Source organism: Aulonocara sp. 'chitande type north' Nkhata Bay, linkage group LG12 (genome assembly GCF_057382095.1).
Source record: "Aulonocara sp. 'chitande type north' Nkhata Bay isolate Kocher_YH1m ecotype deep benthic linkage group LG12, A_spYH_male_GT1.1, whole genome shotgun sequence".
Lineage (NCBI taxonomy): Eukaryota > Metazoa > Chordata > Actinopteri > Cichliformes > Cichlidae > Aulonocara > Aulonocara sp. 'chitande type north' Nkhata Bay.
The window spans coordinates 12,863,115-12,884,762 of NC_141355.1; the positions used below are offsets into that span (position 1 = coordinate 12,863,115).

Genomic DNA, 21,648 nt, shown 5'->3' on the forward strand with positions numbered 1-21,648 from the left:
CAACTATCCCAGAATTAAACCAGGTCTAAATAAAAGGCGTGCGTATCACTACAAAGGTTAACTCACAGTGGTCCTAATGCTACAGTTTGATATCAGCAAACACCGAGAGCATACATTGATATAACACCACAGCCATGCTATCGTTGCAAACACTGATAACAGCATAAATCGAATTAAATCGGGACTTGATGAGACCTTTCGAGTATCACTAGAAATATTATAAACAGTCATCTCCGTACCACAGTTTGCTATCAGTAAACACCGACGGCATTCACTGTTAGCATACCACATCCATTTTAGCTAAAATGATTATGGTAAAATGCTCTACCAGGTGTAACAATTGAGTTTAACATCCAGCCATCCATGAAAACGGAATTTATGATATTTAACGGAGTTAGAAGTTAGAAGCAAGAAGTTAGCTCGCTAGCTTCTATCTAAATACAATATAGCATGTCCTGACTGCTGGGTTTTGGAAACAAATTAAAACGTACAGCTCTGTTATCACTTCCAACATAAATGAAGACAGAAAGCTAAACAGCAGTGACGTTTGTAGGGTTACTGAAGTTTGGCTAGCTGCTATATAATGATGTGCTACGTGACCGCTAGTGACACAGCTGTGTAGCATAATATAAGCAAGCTAACTTTTTTTCCACTCGATAAAAGTTAACGTGAGTGTACTCGGTGGTCAGGAACAAATGTAATCGCATGGCAGGATGCTGTAAAAGGACCAAACTTCAGCCAGGAGAACAACTGAGATAATCCATCCACAATATGAGGTTAGTCATTCATATACTGTTGCATGGGCTGGGCTGTAGTTACATCCTAAGGTTTTAAAAACTGAACTTAAATAAATGATTAGCGGTAATAAAAGCCGAGGGAGGTCAACAGTGATCACTGACTGTTTTAGGAGCTTTTTGAGCTTAAATAGAAGAAATACATAACATTAAACATGTTAACAACACAAAAGCCATATTAAACGCAGACTACTTTAGACCCGGAAGTAGGATTCGTCATGTCATCAATTAACGACCGGATTCCTTATTGTGTTGTTATTAGCACAGCAGTGCTTGTGTGCACTCAAGCAAGCATTTTCATATTACAGCAGCAGTCTCTAAACAGTCTAAACAGGCTCTTTGTCATTTTCATGTCATGATGATCCAGATGTTTCCAGTTTGTCAAAGCACCCAGCCTCACCCAGCACCCAATTATGACCCCTTCTTGCATGACAGAGCTTTAACCTGTAGTTATAGATGGCATGTGCAAAAATTAATTACACCCTCACTGCTTATGTAGTGTTTGAGCCATAGAGAAATTCACGTCAGACTTTAACGTGAACATACTGAGACACAAATATACTGAAGTATTTTGTTATTATTACTTTGTTATTATTACTAATATCACATTTCCTTTAATATAACATTTCCTTTATTTTGTAGCATTTTGTAATATTTAATCTTGATTTTTATTTGTTTATTTTGCACTTAATTAATGATTTATTATTCCTTCTGCTGTCACAAATCGATTCTGCTGTCATAAATTTCAGGTAATTTCAGTTAATTCTGCTGATGTGTGCTCACAACAACAACAACAACAACAACAACAACAACAACAATAATAATAATAATATTATCATGTGTTTTGGGACTACGTGTAATAACATGTCTTGTCAGATGGGATTCATCCTGCTCTCTTTTCTGACAGTTTTCTATGTCTGCCAATGATCTAATTACAAATAAACACATCAGTTGGCTCTTTAAAGCCCTGCCATGATCCTACATTGTCCACTGTCTGAATCAATTTAAAGTCTAGATTATGAAATATGTTGCTCTGCAGAACTATGTTTCGATCTATTTCAGAGAGAACACTCACACCTGAGGATTTGGCATCTATAAAGTTACAGTGACTGATGTGTGGGATGTTCCTTTGGGTGAGTACAAGATGTACTTCCCTCCACCCCTCCATTCAACATCATGAAAGGTTCCTGTTAGACATGGACTGCAGTGCGTCTACTCTTTGAAATCACAAAATGATGCTTGTTAGATAATTTTGTTTTGAGCTGAGCTGTTCACATTAATGCAGCTATTGATTGTTGAATACAATGAAAGGTCTATTACTTGGAAAAAATGATCCTTCCCAAAATTTTAAAATTTTTTTAAAGACTGAAAGCCATGACACATAGAGCACACTGTCACAAAATTACAATTTCTTTGGATCTAAACTTATATAATCTATATACACACTAAAGGGATTGCATTTTTGCAGAAAATGTATTTTCAAAGAACATTGTGGAAAAATTTTAAATGACATCAAGTGATGATCAACTCGTCCTGATGTTTTTAAACAGGAAAAGGAATAAATAGTTTACCTAGTTCTCACAAGAAGGCAACAGAAGGGAGAATTTTATGATGTGATCCAGGATGCTGGATGAATCACTTTTGCACATGTTTCAGGATTTAAGGAGCAGCACATCTGAGGAGGCAGACAAATAATATTAGACAAGCGACTTAGCCAGAGAAGCATCCAGCTGTGTGCCTGAGATAAAACTGTTTTATTTTACTCTTTCCATATTGTTGTATTTTCAGTACCAGTGTCTGTTTTGAGTCAAGAGCTCAGCTGTTGCCAAATGCAGTGTTCTGACTGGTCAGATCAGTTTATTTAGATGAAGAAAATCAAGCTTGGTTCAAAAAATAAATGATGTCAGAGAAATTATGCGGTCGGTGTGAACATGTGAACAATTACAAAAGTTGAAAAATAGCTCAGTCCGAAAAATATTTTGAATGCACAAAATATTGTTATGAATTTTGCATGTGTGATGTGTAAAGGCCTTGAGAATAGAATTTTTAAAAATAAAGTTGTTTAAAAGAAAGTGAAGAGCCTAACACAATTGATGAAAAAGAATTATTTTATCATCGTTATGATCAATCTTTTAAATTTGCCAGTAGATTAAAGAAATAAATCCTTGATCAGAGTGAATGTAGCAATACTAGAAATACCACAAAACACCAAATATAGATGGTATAAAATATTTAAAAAGTGAAGCTCCCTTTTTCAAAGAAGAATGTTATTATCTATTTTTCTGAAAAGCTTTAGTCTGTCTGTCAGAACGTTCTGCTTTCTGAGTTCAGTGAGTCTTAGTGTATCATGGTGTATCCTCCTCATTCTTTTAAGACTAACATATATGTATCAAATTTAGATACAGTCACCTAAGTAGGGGAAGGTATCTGTCTTTATCTCTTTTACAGCTTTAGTAGACAGAGGATTGGACTGAACCAGTTTCAGCTGGGAGATGTGGAAGGGATGTCTTTTAGCTGGCAGCGCATCTGACAGGGTTCATGAGAGACTCTGTTTCAAATAGACCAGTAGAGCGGGGATCCAGTTTCTTAGATTATGTTCTTAATTGAGTATTTTTGGAAGACAACCAAACTTTCTGACATAGTTGGGGGCCAGGGGTCAAATGATGATCACTTCTGTTCTGCTGTTCTGAGGAAGGTTGCCTTGGTGATCCTGTATGTCATGTTTATGTTTATCCTGGACAACCCCCCCCCCCCCCCCCCCCCCCCCAAAAAAAAACAAAAAAACAAAAACAGACAGCACATTTCTTTGGACCTGGAAGCAGTGGTGGGTGATATCCTAGAGAGGCCTTGAACAGAGATAGTCCAGTAGTAGAGGAGATTATAGAATTGTGAGCCTAATCAGCCCAGGCCAAGTGTGAGCTCCAAGTTGATTGGTTGAATTGGACCATGCACCATAGGACTGCTTCCTGCTCTTGGCTAGTTCTCTCAGTGTGACCATTAGTCTACTGGTGAAAACCACAGGACAGACTAATCTTGGCTGCAATGATCACGTAGAACACCCTTCAAATGTGAGAGGTGAAATGTCAGCAGGTATCCCATGAAGTTGGAACGTGTGGTCCATGTGGGGCTGAAGGGAGCTCAGGAAGAGCTTTGGAAAAAATAGTCAGCCATAGTGAGTATGGTGTATTACCTGCTAATGGAGGTAGGCAGGTAGACAAAATCCATTATGATGTGGAACCATGAATGCCCTGGGACGGGCTACAAAAGACCCACAGGTGGTGAATTAGAACACTTGTTCCAGAAACAACACCGTGGAAGAAGAAATGTAGGGAAGGTCTGAGAAACACTGGTATACATGGTATACAAGGACATTATGAAACAAATTCAGGTGTTATAATGCTGAATCACTGAGTTGTGTGAATGTTTCACAGAGTTTCATTTTGTTCTTTTTTTTTTTTTCTAATAGTGACAAGTCTCAATTTTAGCTTGGTCCAGTCATTCAAGGGTTTTATTGTATTTCTCAGGGGAGCGGTCTCCCTCCATTATGGCCCCAGCTGTGCAGAAGACCCAGTCAAGGATGCTGGTGATTGGATTGTTTGGTGGGAGTTGGTTTACAACTGGAATGGCCTCAGTATGCTCCATGGTCATCACATAAAGTGTCATTAAAATAAATTGATGCAGACTAGTGCCCTTCTCTGTCCTCATAGCAATAATCATGGTCTTAAGTGTCTGCACCCTAATTCATCCTGCGAGCATCCCTTTGCCATTTGGAAGATTAATATGTATTCTTGCATTCAGTGTATTTATATGATAAAATAAGAAATACTGCTGCTTTTGTCTGAGTCTCTCTCCTCTTTGCCCTGCAGGGTGTAGTGGATGGTCTTGAAGCTCTGGGACATAAAATATCAAAATTCTACAATACAGTTAATGCTGTGGGGAAGGGGGATTGTGGCTGCACCTCTGCATGGTCTGATGAAAGGAAAAAGGGCAAAGCAGCTGGTTACTGAGTGCAAGAGTAATGTTAGTTATAAAGCATGCCCTTTTGTTATAGAGTTCAAGGTGGGATTGAGAGTCCCCTTGTCCCAGTTCTTGGACATATGAGAGAGGGTAAAGACATCTAGCCTTCTATATTTAAAATGATGCAGAGCACTATAACAGATCTTATCTATATTTTCTTATAGTTAATCATCTTTAGTCTTAAAAATATAATTAAAATCTAAGTTTGATCAGTATGTTGAATGAGAAATGCAGTTTGAGAAAATAATTTTAATGTCCAGATTTTGTATCCATAGACATGATCCAGCTTTGACCTTTGACAGATTAGTGTCTGTGTGTGGCTGCAGGAATGTGAAAGATGAAAAAGGCGTTGCCAACTCAACATTAGACATGATACTGATTAAAAGAAAGAGGTATTAACTGTTGAACACAGAACCATAATTCATATGTGATTTTAATATGGCAGCCTCGCTTCTGCCAGTCTGCCCCAGGGCAGCTGTGGCTACAACTGTAGCTGCCTCCACCAGTGTGTGAATGTGAGAGTGAATGAATAGTGGTATTGTAAAGTGCTTTGGGTGCCTTGAAAAGCGCTATATAAATCCAATCCATTATTAATGATAGTTAATTATACTTAATTGCTTAATGCAGATCAGGGTATAATCAGGTGTAAGTTTAACCAATATAATCAATAAGAAACGGCCTTTGAAGATGTGAGTGTGTGTATGTTTCTTCTCAAAGCTTGTTGTATCACACACTTTTCACAAATAGCCTATGATGAACTTTCTAGACTGGGTTCATGACTGTCTTCATCACTTTAAGCAACCTCAGTTTCATTGACACTGAGATTTCCATTCCACTTTACTTGTAATCATGCAGTTGAAGGTCTGTTGTTTAGGGAGCAAAAAAAAGTTGAGTTGTACGTGTTCCTAGATCCAGGAAGCACTGGAACCTTCTGTACAAATGCACCGATGAGATATTTCAAGGTTACAGGGCAAAAGGCCTGGTGTTCTGTTCTGCACCATGGGAAATGAAGGAACAGTCAGCGTGAAAGCTTTGGATTAAGGAAGGAAGTGCCCTCAGAAACTGTCTATGTATAATGCCAAGAAATCCATGGTACACCCCTTTTTGGCCTGCCTAAATAGAAATGAAGTTAATTATCTGATATCCTGAAAACACTGTTGGTCCTGAAAAAGAGTAAACATAATTTAACATAATATAAAGTGCAAAGGTAGATAAAACATGCAAACTGTTAACTCGAACATAACTAGTTATAAATAGACCCCCACCCCCACTATTTTCCTCTGAAATGTAGTTGATTAAAATTTAGTTGTTGTTAGTTGGTGCTGTATCATTAAAATTCAATGTCATCTCAGGGCATTGAATATCGATCTCTTAAAGCATCCCTGAAACATGAGCAAAGGTTATTATTGTAAAGCTCAGCACAGATCATTGTCCATGCACAGTGGTGTGAAAAAGTGTCCCTTCCTGATTTCCTATTTTTTGTGTTTGTCACACTTACATGTTTTAGTTTATCAAACAAATGTAAATATTACACAAATATAACACAAGTTCAATTCAACTTGCTCGTCAGGGCCTCCACCAGAGTTTCGCTCTGCTCAGGCATAGTTCACCATCTTTCAGGTCCTACCGTCCTATATAGAAACTGTATTTCTGTATAGCCTGTTTACTTTTCAGAAAATCCAGTTTCTAAATGAAGGCGTTTATTATCAAGGGAAAACATCCAAACCTACATGGCCCTGTGTGAAAAAGTGATTGCCTCATTAACCACACCCAACTTCTAATATACAGTATATCTGTAACACACAATCACAGCTAATAGAGTCCAAAAACGCTGGTGCAGTTATTGTCACGGGCATGTCAGTTTTAGCAAAGCTACATCTTATGGAGATTTATTTATAATATTATATTAAATATCAAACCCACCTCTAGGGAATCACAAGCGAGTTTACTCTTATTGTGGGTCCCAGGCAGGATAAATTGGAGGGTTGTGTCAGACAGAACATATTATATAAAATCTGTGCCAAATCAAACATCCATCCATTGTGATTTCGACTTCGAGCATGAAGAAGCAGCAAAAAGTACATCTGTGTTAAATGGAGGAATCTATTGTCCATATGATCATCAAGTTGTAGGACATCATCCGTGAAGTAAGCAAATTTAAAATTTATATTTTGCATATATTAAAAAATAATAAAACAAGTTTCAGCATCTGATATGTTGCCCTCGTGCGTTCAAAGGGGATTTTAATGTCCTTATACTTTTTTATAAATTAACCTTTTGTTAAAGTTTATTGTATATACATATATTCAATTAAATATGAATATTCGTACAAAAAATGTCCCTTTTGTTCAGATGCTTTATATAATGAAAACATCCTCAAAGGAGCTTTTAAGGAGCAACATTCTCTGCAGTCCAATTTTTCAGGTTTCTTTCTTTATACTCGATATTTTACATGATTCCTGCACAGTTTTGGATTCATGACTAGTTGTTCATAACATTCATGATCGTGGCCAGTGTAGGAGGGACCGTCCCGCATGATTAGTTCATTACCAGGGCCCTATTTCAGGAAGCCGGTTTAGAAAACTCAGAGTGAAAAACGATACTCAGGGTTGAGTAACCCCGAACTGTCCAACTCGGAATATTCGGTTTCAGAAAGGCTGATAACAATTAGTTCAATCAACGCGGAGTTGCTTTAACCCCAAATTAAGCGCGCGCACGAGGATACATAAAGCCCTGATTAGTGGAACACAGATTAAGCGAGTCACCATGGAGACGGAGGGAAAGAAGGCGCATTCAATGTATTTTACAGCGCTTGAGGCCGAAATTCTGATGGCAGCATATGCCGATAACATGCAAATTTTGCGGAAAAAAAGTAACACAGCCTCAGCTGCAAAAGAAAGGGAGCATGCATGGCAAAACATAGCCGACAGAGTCAATGCGTGAGTGTTAATTTAAACATTGATCTAGGGATTTCCACCCATTTAACACGTTATTTTATTATATTATATTATATTTTTTATTTCATACATTTTATTTTGTGATGTGATGTGAGCGCAGGTGCAACCCAACAGGCCCCAAACGTTCCTGGCAGCAAGTAAAAATGAAATATAAAAATATAGTCCAAACAGGTAAGGTGTAATTGTATTATGAGCCATAGTGCTTGGTCTGTTTGTCCGATGTAAATCAATTGCAGTTAGAGGCTACATTAATTTTGTTTCTGTAAGCACTTATTGAAATTATCTGAGCACATTACAAGTACATATTTGCTTACTCTGTATGCTCATATGCGACCCGTTATAGCCACTAGAAAAAAAGCGGAGGCCCGAAAAACAGGTGGGGGTCCTCCACCACCACCACTCACAGAGGCTGAGCAGTTGGCTTCCACATTTGTGATAATGTTGGCAGCATCACATATGATCTTCACAGTGCAGAGAACACAAATTAGCATCCATTACTATAATGAAATAATTTGTTAGTTTGAAATGCTACAGGGAGCTATGTACCTGTACATTAATGCTGTGGAAAGACTTCCTGTTCACATAGTCTCCTTCATTTACTGAAGGAGCAATGACTGGAATGTGAGTGCCATCTATACAGCCAATCACGCCTGGGAACCGTGAGAATAAATGTAAAATTTAAGTAGTAGTTCAAGTATCACCACATCATGAATTAAGTTTTGTTCATCCTGATACCTGCAATTTTGTGGAATCCCTCTTTGATAAATCTTGTGGGTCTATGACCGGGGAACACCACAAACGAGTACAGGAGACGTTTCAGTGCAACTGTAACATTCCTGACTGCCCGACAAACGGTAGCCTTGGAAACGTGCTCAGCGTCACCAATATTATACAGAAAGCTCCCGTTTGCAAAAAACCGAAGTGCAATACAAACTAGAAAAATTTGCATTTCCTGCGAAAATGCAGTGTGGATGCTTTAAAGCTGAAGCTGTATGCAAAAACTAGCTGAAAAAGCTGAAAAGTTGCAGAAATTGTAAAAACTTTGCAGAAGCAAAGGAACTTTGCTAAAATGGAATAACTTAGCAGAACTGCAATATCTTAGAGGAAACATAATACTTGGCAGAAATACAATAGCATAGCAGAACTTAGCAGAAATATTGTAACTTACCAGAAACATGATAACTTCTCAAAAATACAAGAATTTAGGAGAAATAGTATAAGATAACAGAAAGAATATATTTAGCCAAAAATACTTAAGCATTACAGAAACACTATGATTTAGAAAAATAGTACAACAGAGCAGAAATACTGTGATTTACCAGTGACACTGTGATGAACTATGAATATTGTAATTTTAAATCAATACTATGTTTTAGCACAAATACTATAATTTGACAGAAATACTATATTTAGCACAAATCTTATAAAATAGCAGAAATAGTATGATTTAGCACAATAGTAATAACTTAAACAGAAAAATTGGAAAAGCAAAATGGACAGCTGAAAAAATGCTGAACATGCTAAGGGTCCCTCAAATATACTTGTTAAATGAAAAAAATTGGCAAAAAAAAAAATAACAGCCACACAATCACAAATATGAACACATATGGAAACACACATGCACAGAGAGAGACACACACAAGATCCAATTCAGTCAACCAGTCTAAATATATTGAATTTGAATCTTACAATGAGATCATCCCATAAAAAGGCTTCCTCTCTCTCTCTCTCTCTCTCTCTCTGTCACACACACACACACACACACACACACACACACACACACACACACACACACACACACACACACACACACACACAGGGAGAGAGGTAAGTTTCTAGCTCAGTCAAGCAGCCTTGGAGCTGCTGAATTTGAATCCACCAATCAGAGAGCCTGTGCACTTTTTCCCGCCAAAACAGGTGCACGCAGCACAGAGAGACACAGGATTTTTGCAGTCTATTTCTCATAATGACGACTCCCCTCAAACAAATGACCATAATTTCCTAACCGTAGGGGCTAGAACGGTCATTCTTACACCGTTTTGTTCAGAAGAGATGGGGGAATCTTAAAGTGTTGACAATTTATCATTAAAATATGAATTATTAAAGATAAATTACTTCTAATGCACCATAACTGAGTAGAGCAAAGCAAAAACTGCCTTGACTTGCCCTCAAACAACGCTTTCTAACTCTAAATCTATTTGGAGTATCAATATCATTCTTTCACCGTAAGAGACAGCAGGCTTTGGTGAACAATCATGGAAATGTTCAGGTCTCTGTGGAAATCCATTAAAAAGATATGACGAGAGAAAAAAGTGGTTCATTTCCAGAGTTTGAAATCTGAAGAAATCTGAGCGAAGGACGAATTTCCTACCCTCAAACAAGTCTAACTCATTTCAGAACGGTAATAGGTGAGAAAATAATTCTTGAATTGTGAGCGTCAGGAGTGTCTGAAGATATACTGGGACAAGCCTTATGTCTTAACTTTGCTTCGTTAAGGAGATATGACGATTCGAATATGCCTCTCATTACAGAAATCAAGCAGTGATTTTGAACAAGCTCTCCATTGACTTTCTATGGAGAGTTTTGCGACTTTGTGTTGGTCTGACGAGATTTGCCAAAATTTTATAAATCCCACAACAATGATAGTGACATTTTCGGAAACCCAGCAAAAATACCTAAGTTTTGATGTATAATTTGTGGAAGTTGAGTGAAAATTGAGCAAGTAGCAAGAAGTTGTTCGGACATGAAGAGAAGACTGCAAAACCTTCAGTGGCACACTGGAAGCCAAGTGCATAGCAACCATAACAACGCATGTATTTTGTGAAAAATCTAAATTTTGCAACTGAAAACTTTAAGAGGCATAAAAGTAAAACGGTAAAAGATTTGAAAAAGCTGAATCATACCTGAATAGCCCAATAATTTGAGAACATTTTACATATTATTGTGTGGATGCTTAAAGCATCCACACAATAATATGTACAGAACTGAGAGAATGTCCGCGATGTGTCACATGAGCAATATTAGGCCTGAGGATGTTATTCAAATAAATTATAGATTGTGCTGAAAAACGGTAACGTTCACACAGAAAATCATCAGGAAATGATAAAATGTCCAAACGCGCTCTAATCACTCTCTCCCGGCGGAGAGCTCTGCGGAGAATTTGGGCTTCAACATCTACTGGCTCTTCAAGGAAGGGACACGCCATGTCTGACACTTCCTACAGTCAGGTTTCTGACAAAGAGGCGGAGAACGTCAGGGTTAGTTGAAGTAAACCTGCTAGGGGGCAGGTTAGCTTCACGGAGTGTGTCGTCATAGTAACTCACTCAGAATTAATCTAAACTCGCTTTGTGAAACCGAAAACCCAGAGTTTTCGTTAACTCAGGGTATACTTACTCAGAGTTTGCACTAAACCGGCTTTCTGAAACAGGGCCCAGGGGCCCGTTCTTCGTACGTGGCTTACTACATCCAAGATCAAATGACACATCCAAGACCAAATCATCGCGCTAACCGTGAGCTCGCTATCCCGGTTCTCCGAACACACCTGCTGTTGACGATTAGTACAGCTGGATGAAGTAATGTGAGATCACTGGGTGTCGTAAAAGGGGCTACGCATCGATAGTAGAAACATTGATCGGCAACCCTCTGATTGGTCGGCGAAAATGTCGAAGGAGCGCGCTCGGTATTTTTCGGCAGCAGAGCAAGAACTCTTGAGTGAGGGATTTCAGGAGTTTCAGAGTTTAATCAGAACGCAAGGGAACACTGCAAAGGCTGCAAAAGCAAGGAGAGAGGGCTGGCAGAAAGTTGCTGACAAATTAAACTCGTAAGTAATTTAATAATAACAATAATAATGGAGTGGATTGATATAGCGCTTTTCAAGGCACCCAAAGCGCATGACAATGCCACTATTCAGTCACTCTCACATTCACACACTGGTGGAGGCAGCTACAGGTGTAGCCACAGCTGCCCTGGGGCAGACTGACAGAAGCCAGGCTGCCATATCGCGCCATCGGCCCCTCTGGCCAACACCAGTAGGCGGTAGGGTAGATTTATTATATTACACTATATTATCCAATAATATATTACATTATATTATATTATGTTAAATTATGTTATATTATATCCCCTTTCACATTGGAGCCACAACAGGACCCACTAGAACATGGGAACAAGTAAAAGTGAAATATAAGAATATTCTACAGAATGGTAATATTTATCACTTATATTGCTTTTAGTCTCTTGGAAAGAGACCCTGGAATAATCTGTTAGTTTGTTCATAACAGCAACCAAGAAAAGGGCAGAGCAAAAAAAAAGACAGGTGGTGGTCCTGCACCCCCTCGTCAACAAGTTGGTTAAGTAAATAATACCCTCACGGGAATATCGATATCTCTCAATGAGCACACTGTCGCGCTGAGCTAAAGGATCCTGTCTATCCCGCAATATACGCTGAATTCTGAGGACTCTCCTTATCAATCTTGCACCTTCCGCAATGGGTGGCTCGCGTATACGGACAGGACATGGCTGCGACAGGCTTCCCAAATCCACCTTCGCTTTTATAGCCGTGGTCTCTCATCTTGCTTACATGAAGTAATTTACTATTACTACTCTGAAATATGAATTACATCTGTAATAATCACATACATGTAATAGAATGTTAATAGTACATTTCCCTTTTTTAGGAAATGACCTGTATGTATCTGTGTGACATCAATAACAGGATCAAGTGCTGCATTATCTTTAGTTACATTGATGTTATTTATTTATGGTGGAAACAGTGGTGGAATATCGCTGTTGCTTTCGTATAACTGAAGCGGACATGCCTGCGTGGCCGCGATCTAATCCTGTTTACATAAAGTAAACCTGCTCCCGAGCAGGTTTACGCTTACGGCTCTGTTGCTATGACAGCAAGTCCCGGATGAGCTTCGGGGAACCGAACGATCCAAGATCACGCGAAATCGTCAACAATCTAATCCAGCTAACTTACTTAGCGAGGTACGAAGAACGGGCCCCTGGAACATAGCTTACAAGGTAAACAGAACTAACACGGAAAACAATCTCCCCTTCTGGATTAGCAGCGCGTTACCAGTGTTGCCAACTCCTCAGTAAGGAAAATCGCTATTGGTTGTCCTAAAAGTCGCTAGAAGTCGCTAAATGACGTCATCGCCTAATTTGCAAAATTGGTCATGCTAATCTAATTGTAACCTATGTTGTTGGAGAGAGAAATAACATCGTGGAAGAGACATAAAGTGAGTAAAAAAACGTCCTAAATGCATTTAGAGTTTATTTAGAACTACAAATTAAATTTATTTTAGCAATTATTGTTTTTTTTAATGTCACAATTCCAACCCTGCTCCTTTACCCGGGCTTGGACCGGCAAAAGTGACCCGAAATAGGCACTCTGGTGGAGTTACTTTGTGTGTGTGTTTATAAGTAAACACACACACAAAACAGCATAAGAGTAACAGCATAAGAGTAAAAGAGTAAAAGAACTGACTGCGTTACAGCACCCGCTGCTTGTTCAGAGTAAAAGCGATACGCGCTTTCACGTCTTTTTTAGCGACTTTTTTTGGTTTAAAAAAAAAAGTCACTAAGGGGTCTGAAAACTCGCTAAATATAGCGACAAAGTCGCTAAGTTGGCAACACTGCGCGGTACCCTAAACTTCCGCCTATGTCATTTCCTATGGCTCCACCCCACACAATATTGCAGAACATAAATTCCCAGAGCCTTTTATACACAGATAGTGAATGAATCAGGTATTTTCCATATGAATTAAAACTTAATTTCAATGCCTGAGCACTTTACTCAGATGTAAATGGTCTGTATTTATATAGCGCTTTACTAGTTCCTAGGACCCCAAAGCGCTAATTCATCAGGCCGTTTACCACCACTTGATTAAATCCATGGTTGCAAGATAAAAATTCAATTTACTGATTAAGATAGATCTTCTAAGTTGCAAACTTTATTTTTGGGGTTGTGATGAATTAATAATTTTGGTAATTACATCAAATTAATTTTGTATGTAATATGAAATTAAATCCCAATATTAATGTGTCCAAAACAAAATTCAAGTTGCAATTACTCAAAGAAATTGAATAGATAACTTATTTTTTCTCCATTTTAACTTCTGATTTCAAGTTCCCTCCCCTACCCACTTAACGTACCCGGGCAAATTCACATATTAAGACTGTGCTTGCATGGCGGACTTGCAAGCTTATGTAAAAGAAATTTCAAGGTAAGTAACATTTAATTTACAAATAACAGTTCTACTAAAGCAAAGGATTTGTGCTAGTCACATTGGTGGATTTGTGTATGATGTTATGCTGATACACTTGAGGAAATATTTTACACTACCACATGTAGCTAATGCTAGCCATTCTAAACTTTAGCACAGGTGTGGTTAAGACTTATAAAGTTTCATTTGACAAAAGTCTTTAGCTAGATAGTGTTGCTGTGGCTAGGAAAAGCATGGTTGAAGTTTTGCTACACAATGCAATCTAATTTTGATCAGAAATTGTGACTTTTTTTAGGCTGACTTTTTTTAAAAACCAACATTAGAAGCCTTTAAGCTGTGAATAGCTTTGTCAGTGGGATAACCATAGAAACCTTTTTTTTCTGTCTGGCTCACTTATTTTATGTCTTTATAAAACTTGCATAACGAGACGCCATAAATAATATTACATTTTATTGTGGTTACTATTGTGATACAGCTTAAAGTATGTATTGTTCTTGATCTTTAAAGTTGTATCTAGCTTTATTACTTTTTCTAACACAGGTTGTGTGAAATATTGTTAATGTGATTCCGACAGCATCATTCTGGCATAGGCTATGTAAACCTACTTGACATTAAGACTTTACGTAAGCAGTTTGTACATAGTATGATTATCTAGGGTCATTAGTAGTTTGTTAAGTTAGTACACATTTTTACAAAATGGGCTGGGTGTGCAAAATGTGTACATTTCTAACTACAAAAACACTACAAAAACAGGGCTGCTAAAACATTATAGATTACGCCATAGTTATGGAGGGGGATGTCTCCCATGTCCTCACCAAGATTGTTTTTGTTCCTTCAAAACTTGGGGTAGCCTTAGATCACATCTATCAAGAAATCACTCTCAGGAAACTCAGGAACGAGTCACATCTGCAGAAACTCTGTCTTTCACTTGCCAGTGTTGTAGCACCAGTGCAATCTCCACAGAAAAAATGTTTTTCGAGCACCTTGGTCGACATTTGAAAAAACACGAAACGGTCATTTGTGTATTTAAAAACTGCAATTTCAGCACTAATGTTTATGGAACATTTGCCTCCCACAGAAGCCGAAGGCATACTCCTCATTCACTGCAAGACTTCAAGGAAAACCTGTTAAAAAGGTATGTGTGTTCTTCAAACACAGAAGATTGTAGTAATATGGATGTTCAGGATGAGGAATTATCGATTACCAATGATGGTCAAGGTAACGATGATGATGTGAGAGATCTACCAAATATCATTGAAAAAAACATGGCATTGTTGTTTCTAAAACTGGAGAGCAAATTTAACGTATCTAACAAGTGTATTGATGAGATTATTGAGGAATTACACTTTATCACCGAAACAGCATCAGGCCCCCTCATAAAAGAGATTTTACAGTCCTGTCTGAGGAAGAACAATTGTGAGATAGATGAATCTGTTGTGTCAGATATGGTGACAGAGCTTTGTGAGGCCAACCCCTTTACCTCCACCTTGTGTAGTGGTGGTTCACTTTCTTCTGCCTACAAGAGAAGGGCATATTTTAGGGAGCAGTTTGCTGTAGTGGAACCAGTGGAGTATGCACTTAGTAGGGAGGCAGACAGAAGCTTCCAGTATGTTCCTATTCTGAAGTCATTGCTTCAGGCTATGACACGGAAAGAGATCCAGGATTTGATCTTGCATGATGAAAAACCTCAAGGTAAAGATGGAACACAGTACAGGGCATTTTGTGATGGCATTTATTATAAAACAAATGAGTTGTTTTCTGGAGAAGATCCTACCATTGCTATTATTCTGTATATTGATGACTTTGAAATATGCAATCCCTTGGGTACGTCAAGGAAAAAACACAAAGTCACTGCTGTGTACTGGGTGATAGCTGATATTCCTGCACAGCTCAGATCTTCACTGACCTCCATCTTCTTAGCAATTCTCTGCAAGGCTGATGATGTGAAAAGATTTGGTTACAGTACTGTACTGGAGCCACTGCTGAAAGACCTTGTGAGCTTGGAGGAGGAGGTAAAATGGTAAATGGCCTGCATTTGTATAGCGCTTTTCTAGTCTACTGTAGATGTTACTGTGCTAAGAGAAGACATCAAGGAAGCACTGCATGCTAAATTTGCTGGTGAAACACGCATTCAGATAGCCAACAATGTATGTTATAGCGGCACAAAGTATGCAGTTGGCATGATTTTGGCTAATGGCTCGACAGGTGGTGTGACAGATTTTGGAGAGTTGATCCAAATAGTTGTTTTGAAGGGCATGCTTGTATTCATTGTTAAATGCTTAAGTGCTTGGTCAATTGAGCATCTCAGGAGCTATGTTCTTGAGAAAACACACACTGTGAAAGTGCTAGAGCCATCAGAGCTGTCTGATATCTTCCCCTTAACACCTTACATGCTTGGTGGAAAAAGCATTGTAACCCTGAAACGTTACATTTATGTCCCATAGAATGCCAACATAGCCTTGACTTGTCAAATTTGGAAGTCAACAAAAGTCCAGAACAAAAAGACAGTAACAGGGTTTTCTCATTTGTAACTTTTATATGATGATCAGCCTTGACATTACATTAAGATGTGGGTACAAGATGCAAATAAAGTGCAAGAACATAGTATGATATTGTTGTTGACGTTGTTATAATGTAGTCTTCATGTTTGCATTTAAAACAGATTGAGAAAAATTAGAAGGAATAGAGTTTGGTGTTGGCCTGGTATTTTGTGAAGCCAACTCTGTGGGAAACGCTATTGTGCATTTTTTACTTACCTTCATTGTTATGGTGCTCACTGAAACATTTTAAACCTTTTTTTTTTATTATTACAGATGTCACAACCAGCCCATCTACGAGTGATTCTTTCAGAACATGATGTCGAGAAACTGGCATTACCATCTGGAATCCCTGGAACAGTTGAGGAACTTCATTCAGTTGTTCAAGATACATTTAGGATTTCTGGGGATTTCTGTTTTCATTACAAGGATGCTGATTTTGGTAATGAGTTTTTCTCCTTGCTTTCAACAACTGACATTAAGGATAAGGACACTATCAAGGTGATCTATATCCAGGAACCTCCTACACTAACTCTGACCTTAACAGATGTAGACAGATCCTTTACAAGCCTTGCTGATGATCCTCTTCAATTTTCTGATGATGCCTGCTCATCTGCATTGTCACATGACACATTGCCTGTCTCTTCAGAATTAGAGACAGAAATACCAGTCCAGCGATCAAATGGATGGCCCATAGAATTTCCAATCCCTCGTTTCTCTACCAGTACGGAGATTCTGCTGCAGTCCGGCAATCAAAACTTCATTTGTTCTGGGACTGTTTTTGGTACTAAAGATCTCATCACACTACTTCCAGACATCCTTGGAAGTTTAGCTGAGGCTATTTTTGAGTACACTGCTTATCCATCAAGTGCACAACTAAATCAAGTAGCAGAGACCTTGACTAAAAAACATCCCTGCCTCAAAGAACCAGGTTCTTTTCATGGATGTTATGGATGGATTCAGCGCCTCAAATATAAAATGAACAACTTCAGATCCAATCTTCGAGGTACTGGCTGCCCCGAAATTGTGGTGAACTCACTCAAGAGGAAACCAGCACATGAGCAGGCTCCTGCTAAAAATGTTAAAAAGCCTAAAAAGGCTGAAGTAAATTACCTACCTCCACATCCTCAAGGGGAAACAAGTGGAAGTTTGGAGAAGGAAAGAGTGGACCTCTTGTGTGAAGTGATGAAGAGGGATAATTGCCAGGTGATTGCAGGGAAAATGGGTAAGACATTCTCTCTTCGCAGGCAAGAAATCGTATATGAGGCACCCGCTATCAGGAACTTCATGGAGCGTTGGCCTGCATTATTTGATGCGACACAGGTAACAAAAATTTTCTCTTACATTTCATACATAATACACTCATATCACTCCCCATATGTTCTATATTTGATTTTCTGATTACAATCTTAATCCTAATGCACAAAGTAAAAAAATAAATAAATAAACATTCTCATACACAAATATTTTTGAATGCAACAGTAAATAAGCAGAAACATGACTCCAACATTACAGAAAAAAAAAAGATGAATGTGGTGGATTATCAGTTTAAAGCAAGTTTATCCTAAATGCTTTAAAAACAACAGGTTTCTTTTAAAGATAATTTTGGTGAAGTCTGCAGTTTCCTATAACAGAGTATTTAACTGGTCCAGGTTTTCACAAGTGACTCATTTAAAGAGTATGGGGAAAAAACAATCAGTAATAGTGGGCCATTTTGATGTTGTCCATTTTACTGCTGTGGTTCATACAGATTTAGTTGTTCCTCTTTAACTAATGTATTAGAACATTCATTAATGCAATATAGCTAATTGTCTGCAAGGATTAATTCTTCTGTTTGTGTCATCTACAGATAAAGGAAGAGTTCAAGAGAATAACCACTGTAAGCCTGGAATCCACGTTAATGGCTAAACTTGACCATTGCATCCCAAAACTGATGGATGTCGTTTCATCAAGGGGAGGAGCTAAAGGAGTGAGAATCAGGCAGATCAAGGACATGCTTCTTGAGGTATGATAACTATTTAGACTTTGTGTTGCACTTTGTGTTATCTTTGAAATGCACTTTGTTGGCAGTCACCCATGTAGTTTATACTCATACTTTATCTTTTTTTTTCTTGAATAGCACAATACAATTGAAATGCGCAGAGAAGTAGCCATCCCCTGCCTTATCACATACCTTGGAGAGAAGGAAGAAGACCTTTTCATGGAGTTTGGTGTAAGTAATTCAGCATCTTAAACACAAATAAATCCACACAATCACAGTGTAAATTTGTAAATATTTTTCACTTAAGGTCACACCCTGACCAATAATATCATAGCAATGGCCTATTCAGCTTAGGTGTTGGGCATGGCAAAAGGCTCCTTGAACAATTCAACTAATGATTGTAGCGTTTCACTTAATCATTTCAGCTAATCCAATATGTCAAAGCTAATAATTATGTATATGTTCGATTTGAGTTTATTGTTTTCCTTAGTTTTACATTCTAAATTGATGACCAAACCTGGCATACTGTTGTTTAGTTTTCTTAAAAACAAACTAGAATGTTGTCTTTAGGCCTACACAAGTGAACCTCACATTAAGCAAGTAAATCCCATGTTAGAAATCGATTTAGGTAGAGCAGGTCAAACTGGTCATAGAAAATGTTGTTCATGTTGTGTGGTTAAAAAAAATCAAAACAAAAAACGGGCTGTGTTTTTATTGATTTGTCTTATGATACCATAATTTTGTCTCATGCTTATTGATGCATCCTATTTGGGTCAGTGTGTGTGTGTGTGTATGTGTGTGTGTGTGTGTGTGTGTGTGTGTGTGTGCACTGATCTTCTGAATTATTAAGATTCAGCAAGGATAAAAGTCTAATCTATTGTTAACCATTCCTCGCCGTCAGTCCTCTGACCGTGGTCGGGAGACGCGAGGGGAGATGCTTCCTCCAGGGCCGAAGTTTGTCCTCCTCCGGGGTTAACTCCCTTCACTTTTGTGGAGTAGTGAGGCAGACAGAAATCAGCCGAGGCACCGGAGAGTACTGAAGAGATGAGGCTTTAATAACAGTACTGCACACTTTGAAAACACACTGCATAGCCTGTAGCCCATTAGAACGCTGCTCCCGGTCGCCCTCTCTACCCATGACACGCTCTCTCTCTCTCTTTTCCCTCTTTCGCGCCCCGCGTTTCCTTCACGCGCATGCTCACACACACATCACATACACTCCTTACTGCACCCAGTCACACACAAGACAGCAATTCCTGCAACACTATAATCAACTAACCTATTTTTAAAATGTGCTTTACAAGGACACAGAAGAATTTGAGGCCAACCTAGAAAGGCAGGTGATGAAAATTGCCATCATCGGTGACCGGTATACCCCTGGATCTGACCACAAGACTGCAACCATTGTGGTAGAAGGAACAAAAATCCTGGAGGGCCCGGATATCCCAAGTTGCTGTGCGTTACTCATGGGCATAATATATGCTCTCAATCTGAGCTATTGCAAGGAACTGAAATATACTTTCGAAGTCTTTCAGAAGCTGTTGCTTGATCTTGATGGACTGAGAGCCAGTGCAAAAGTAAGTCTCAAGAACAGTATGTTCTAAAGATGTCACTTGTTTTGAGCACTAAGAAATTTTATTCAGATTGTGTTACTTTGTATTTGGAAGTCCACTGGGAAAAAAATGATAGTGTTGATAAAAAATAGAAGACACTAATTTTTTTCTATCTAGTTATTTTTGATATTATATTCAAGAAATGTGTCTTGACAGTTGTTGTACTACCCTGTCCTTAAAACTTATCCTGCATTTAATCCTCAAAGAGATGTGCTGATGAATGAACCAGCATTATGTTTGAAGGAAACTGTTTCCAGGGCCAACTCCGTGGATCGGCTTCCTCCGAGGCGTGGACGTCTATCAGCAGAGAATGTACCTTCACCTATCAGCAGAGAATGTCCCTTAGTCTGTAACACAGTCAAATATATTCTCAAGTAATATTCAAGCATGCCATTCAGCGTGTTAGTACGAGCAGCTCGGGAGCAGCTTGGGAGAACAAGAAAACAGAGACTGCTTTAGATTGTCTTCCCAAAGTGACTCAACTTTATTCACAAGTACAACAGTTTATATAGAGGGTAAAATTCATGAGACAGCAGATTTATCAGTTTAAACCAGTACAGACCAAGATAAGGCAGCGTCTTCCTGCCCTTGGGTGAAGAAGCATCCTTTGTATAGTTTATTAGTTCAGCTACAATTGTGATTATCTCAGCGACATATTTTCAAGGCACAAAACGAAGAGTTCTTACATTAGTGAAATCTGAAACAAACCATTTGGCCTTCAACAGGCGTCTAAAAGATTAAGAAACTAATGTAGCTGAGGGAGTGATCTCTGTGGTATTTCAACCTTGTACCAGCCTGTGATTCTCACACATCAATTCTTGGGTCAAAGAGAAAAATAATTAAAACAAAGGGGCCTTATTGAATGACAGAGTTTTCCTGCATAATGTCACTATAAAACAATATCCAGTAAATGCTACCATGGTACTAAAATACCTAACAATGTTAAACATGTTGACTCTGTTTCAAAAATTGTTAACCATTTTGAGTCCTGTATGTGTAAAATTAATCTTAAATGTGTTTACTGCATGAAAGTTTGAACACTGAAAGTTAACATTTACTGAACACTTAGTACAAATGTTTTCTAAGTGGATTTCTGGTTTATTTTCACTGTTTAACTATAAGGTGTTGAATTGCCTAAAGTAAAATATAAATTGTACAAACTGTACAAACAATAAAAAAAGTTAATTGCTTAAAAATGTGGAATTCATTCAATTCTTAAAAGCTAGTGCAATAATAAAAACAAGAAAAAGCTAAAATTATGATGATAATGAAGAAAATCAGCTACTTAATATTTTAAATGATTAACTTAAAAAAATGTTTTCGTAACTACTATCATTAATTACATAACACTTAAAAAACAGTTTTGAATAATATGGAAAAAGAAGTTGGAGGAACATAAATTATTTGAGTAAACAACTTAAAAACATGTTTTTAAGTTACCAATTATTAAGTATATGGTAATTAAAATTACCTTTACTTATAGAGGAAAAGTTCATTCCTCTAACTCAATGTAGTTTGT

General features: G+C 38.1%; 1 protein-coding gene across 1 annotated transcript; it reads left to right on the top strand.

Moving 5' to 3' along the window:
- Positions 1 to 1,859: 1,859 nt before the first annotated feature.
- On the top strand, positions 1,860 to 21,248 carry LOC147317016 (uncharacterized). Its single transcript, XM_086312854.1, has 6 exons — positions 1,860 to 1,927; positions 15,077 to 15,133; positions 16,812 to 17,858; positions 18,385 to 18,540; positions 18,655 to 18,747; positions 19,821 to 21,248. Exons 1-6 carry the CDS (start codon positions 1,907 to 1,909, stop codon positions 20,118 to 20,120), a joined length of 1,674 nt encoding a protein of 557 aa, XP_086168980.1. The 5' UTR covers positions 1,860 to 1,906; the 3' UTR covers positions 20,121 to 21,248.
- Positions 21,249 to 21,648: the final 400 nt, after the last annotated feature.

Bases quoted from the DNA above. Each gene is read 5' to 3' on its own strand.
- LOC147317016 (XM_086312854.1), top strand. From the start codon at position 1,907: ATGTGTGGGATGTTCCTTTGG. The intron at 1,928-15,076 runs GTGAGTACAAGA...TGCCTCCCACAG, and splicing joins TGTGTGGGATGTTCCTTTGG to AAGCCGAAGGCATACTCCTC. The intron at 18,541-18,654 runs GTATGATAACTA...TTTCTTGAATAG, and splicing joins TCAAGGACATGCTTCTTGAG to CACAATACAATTGAAATGCG.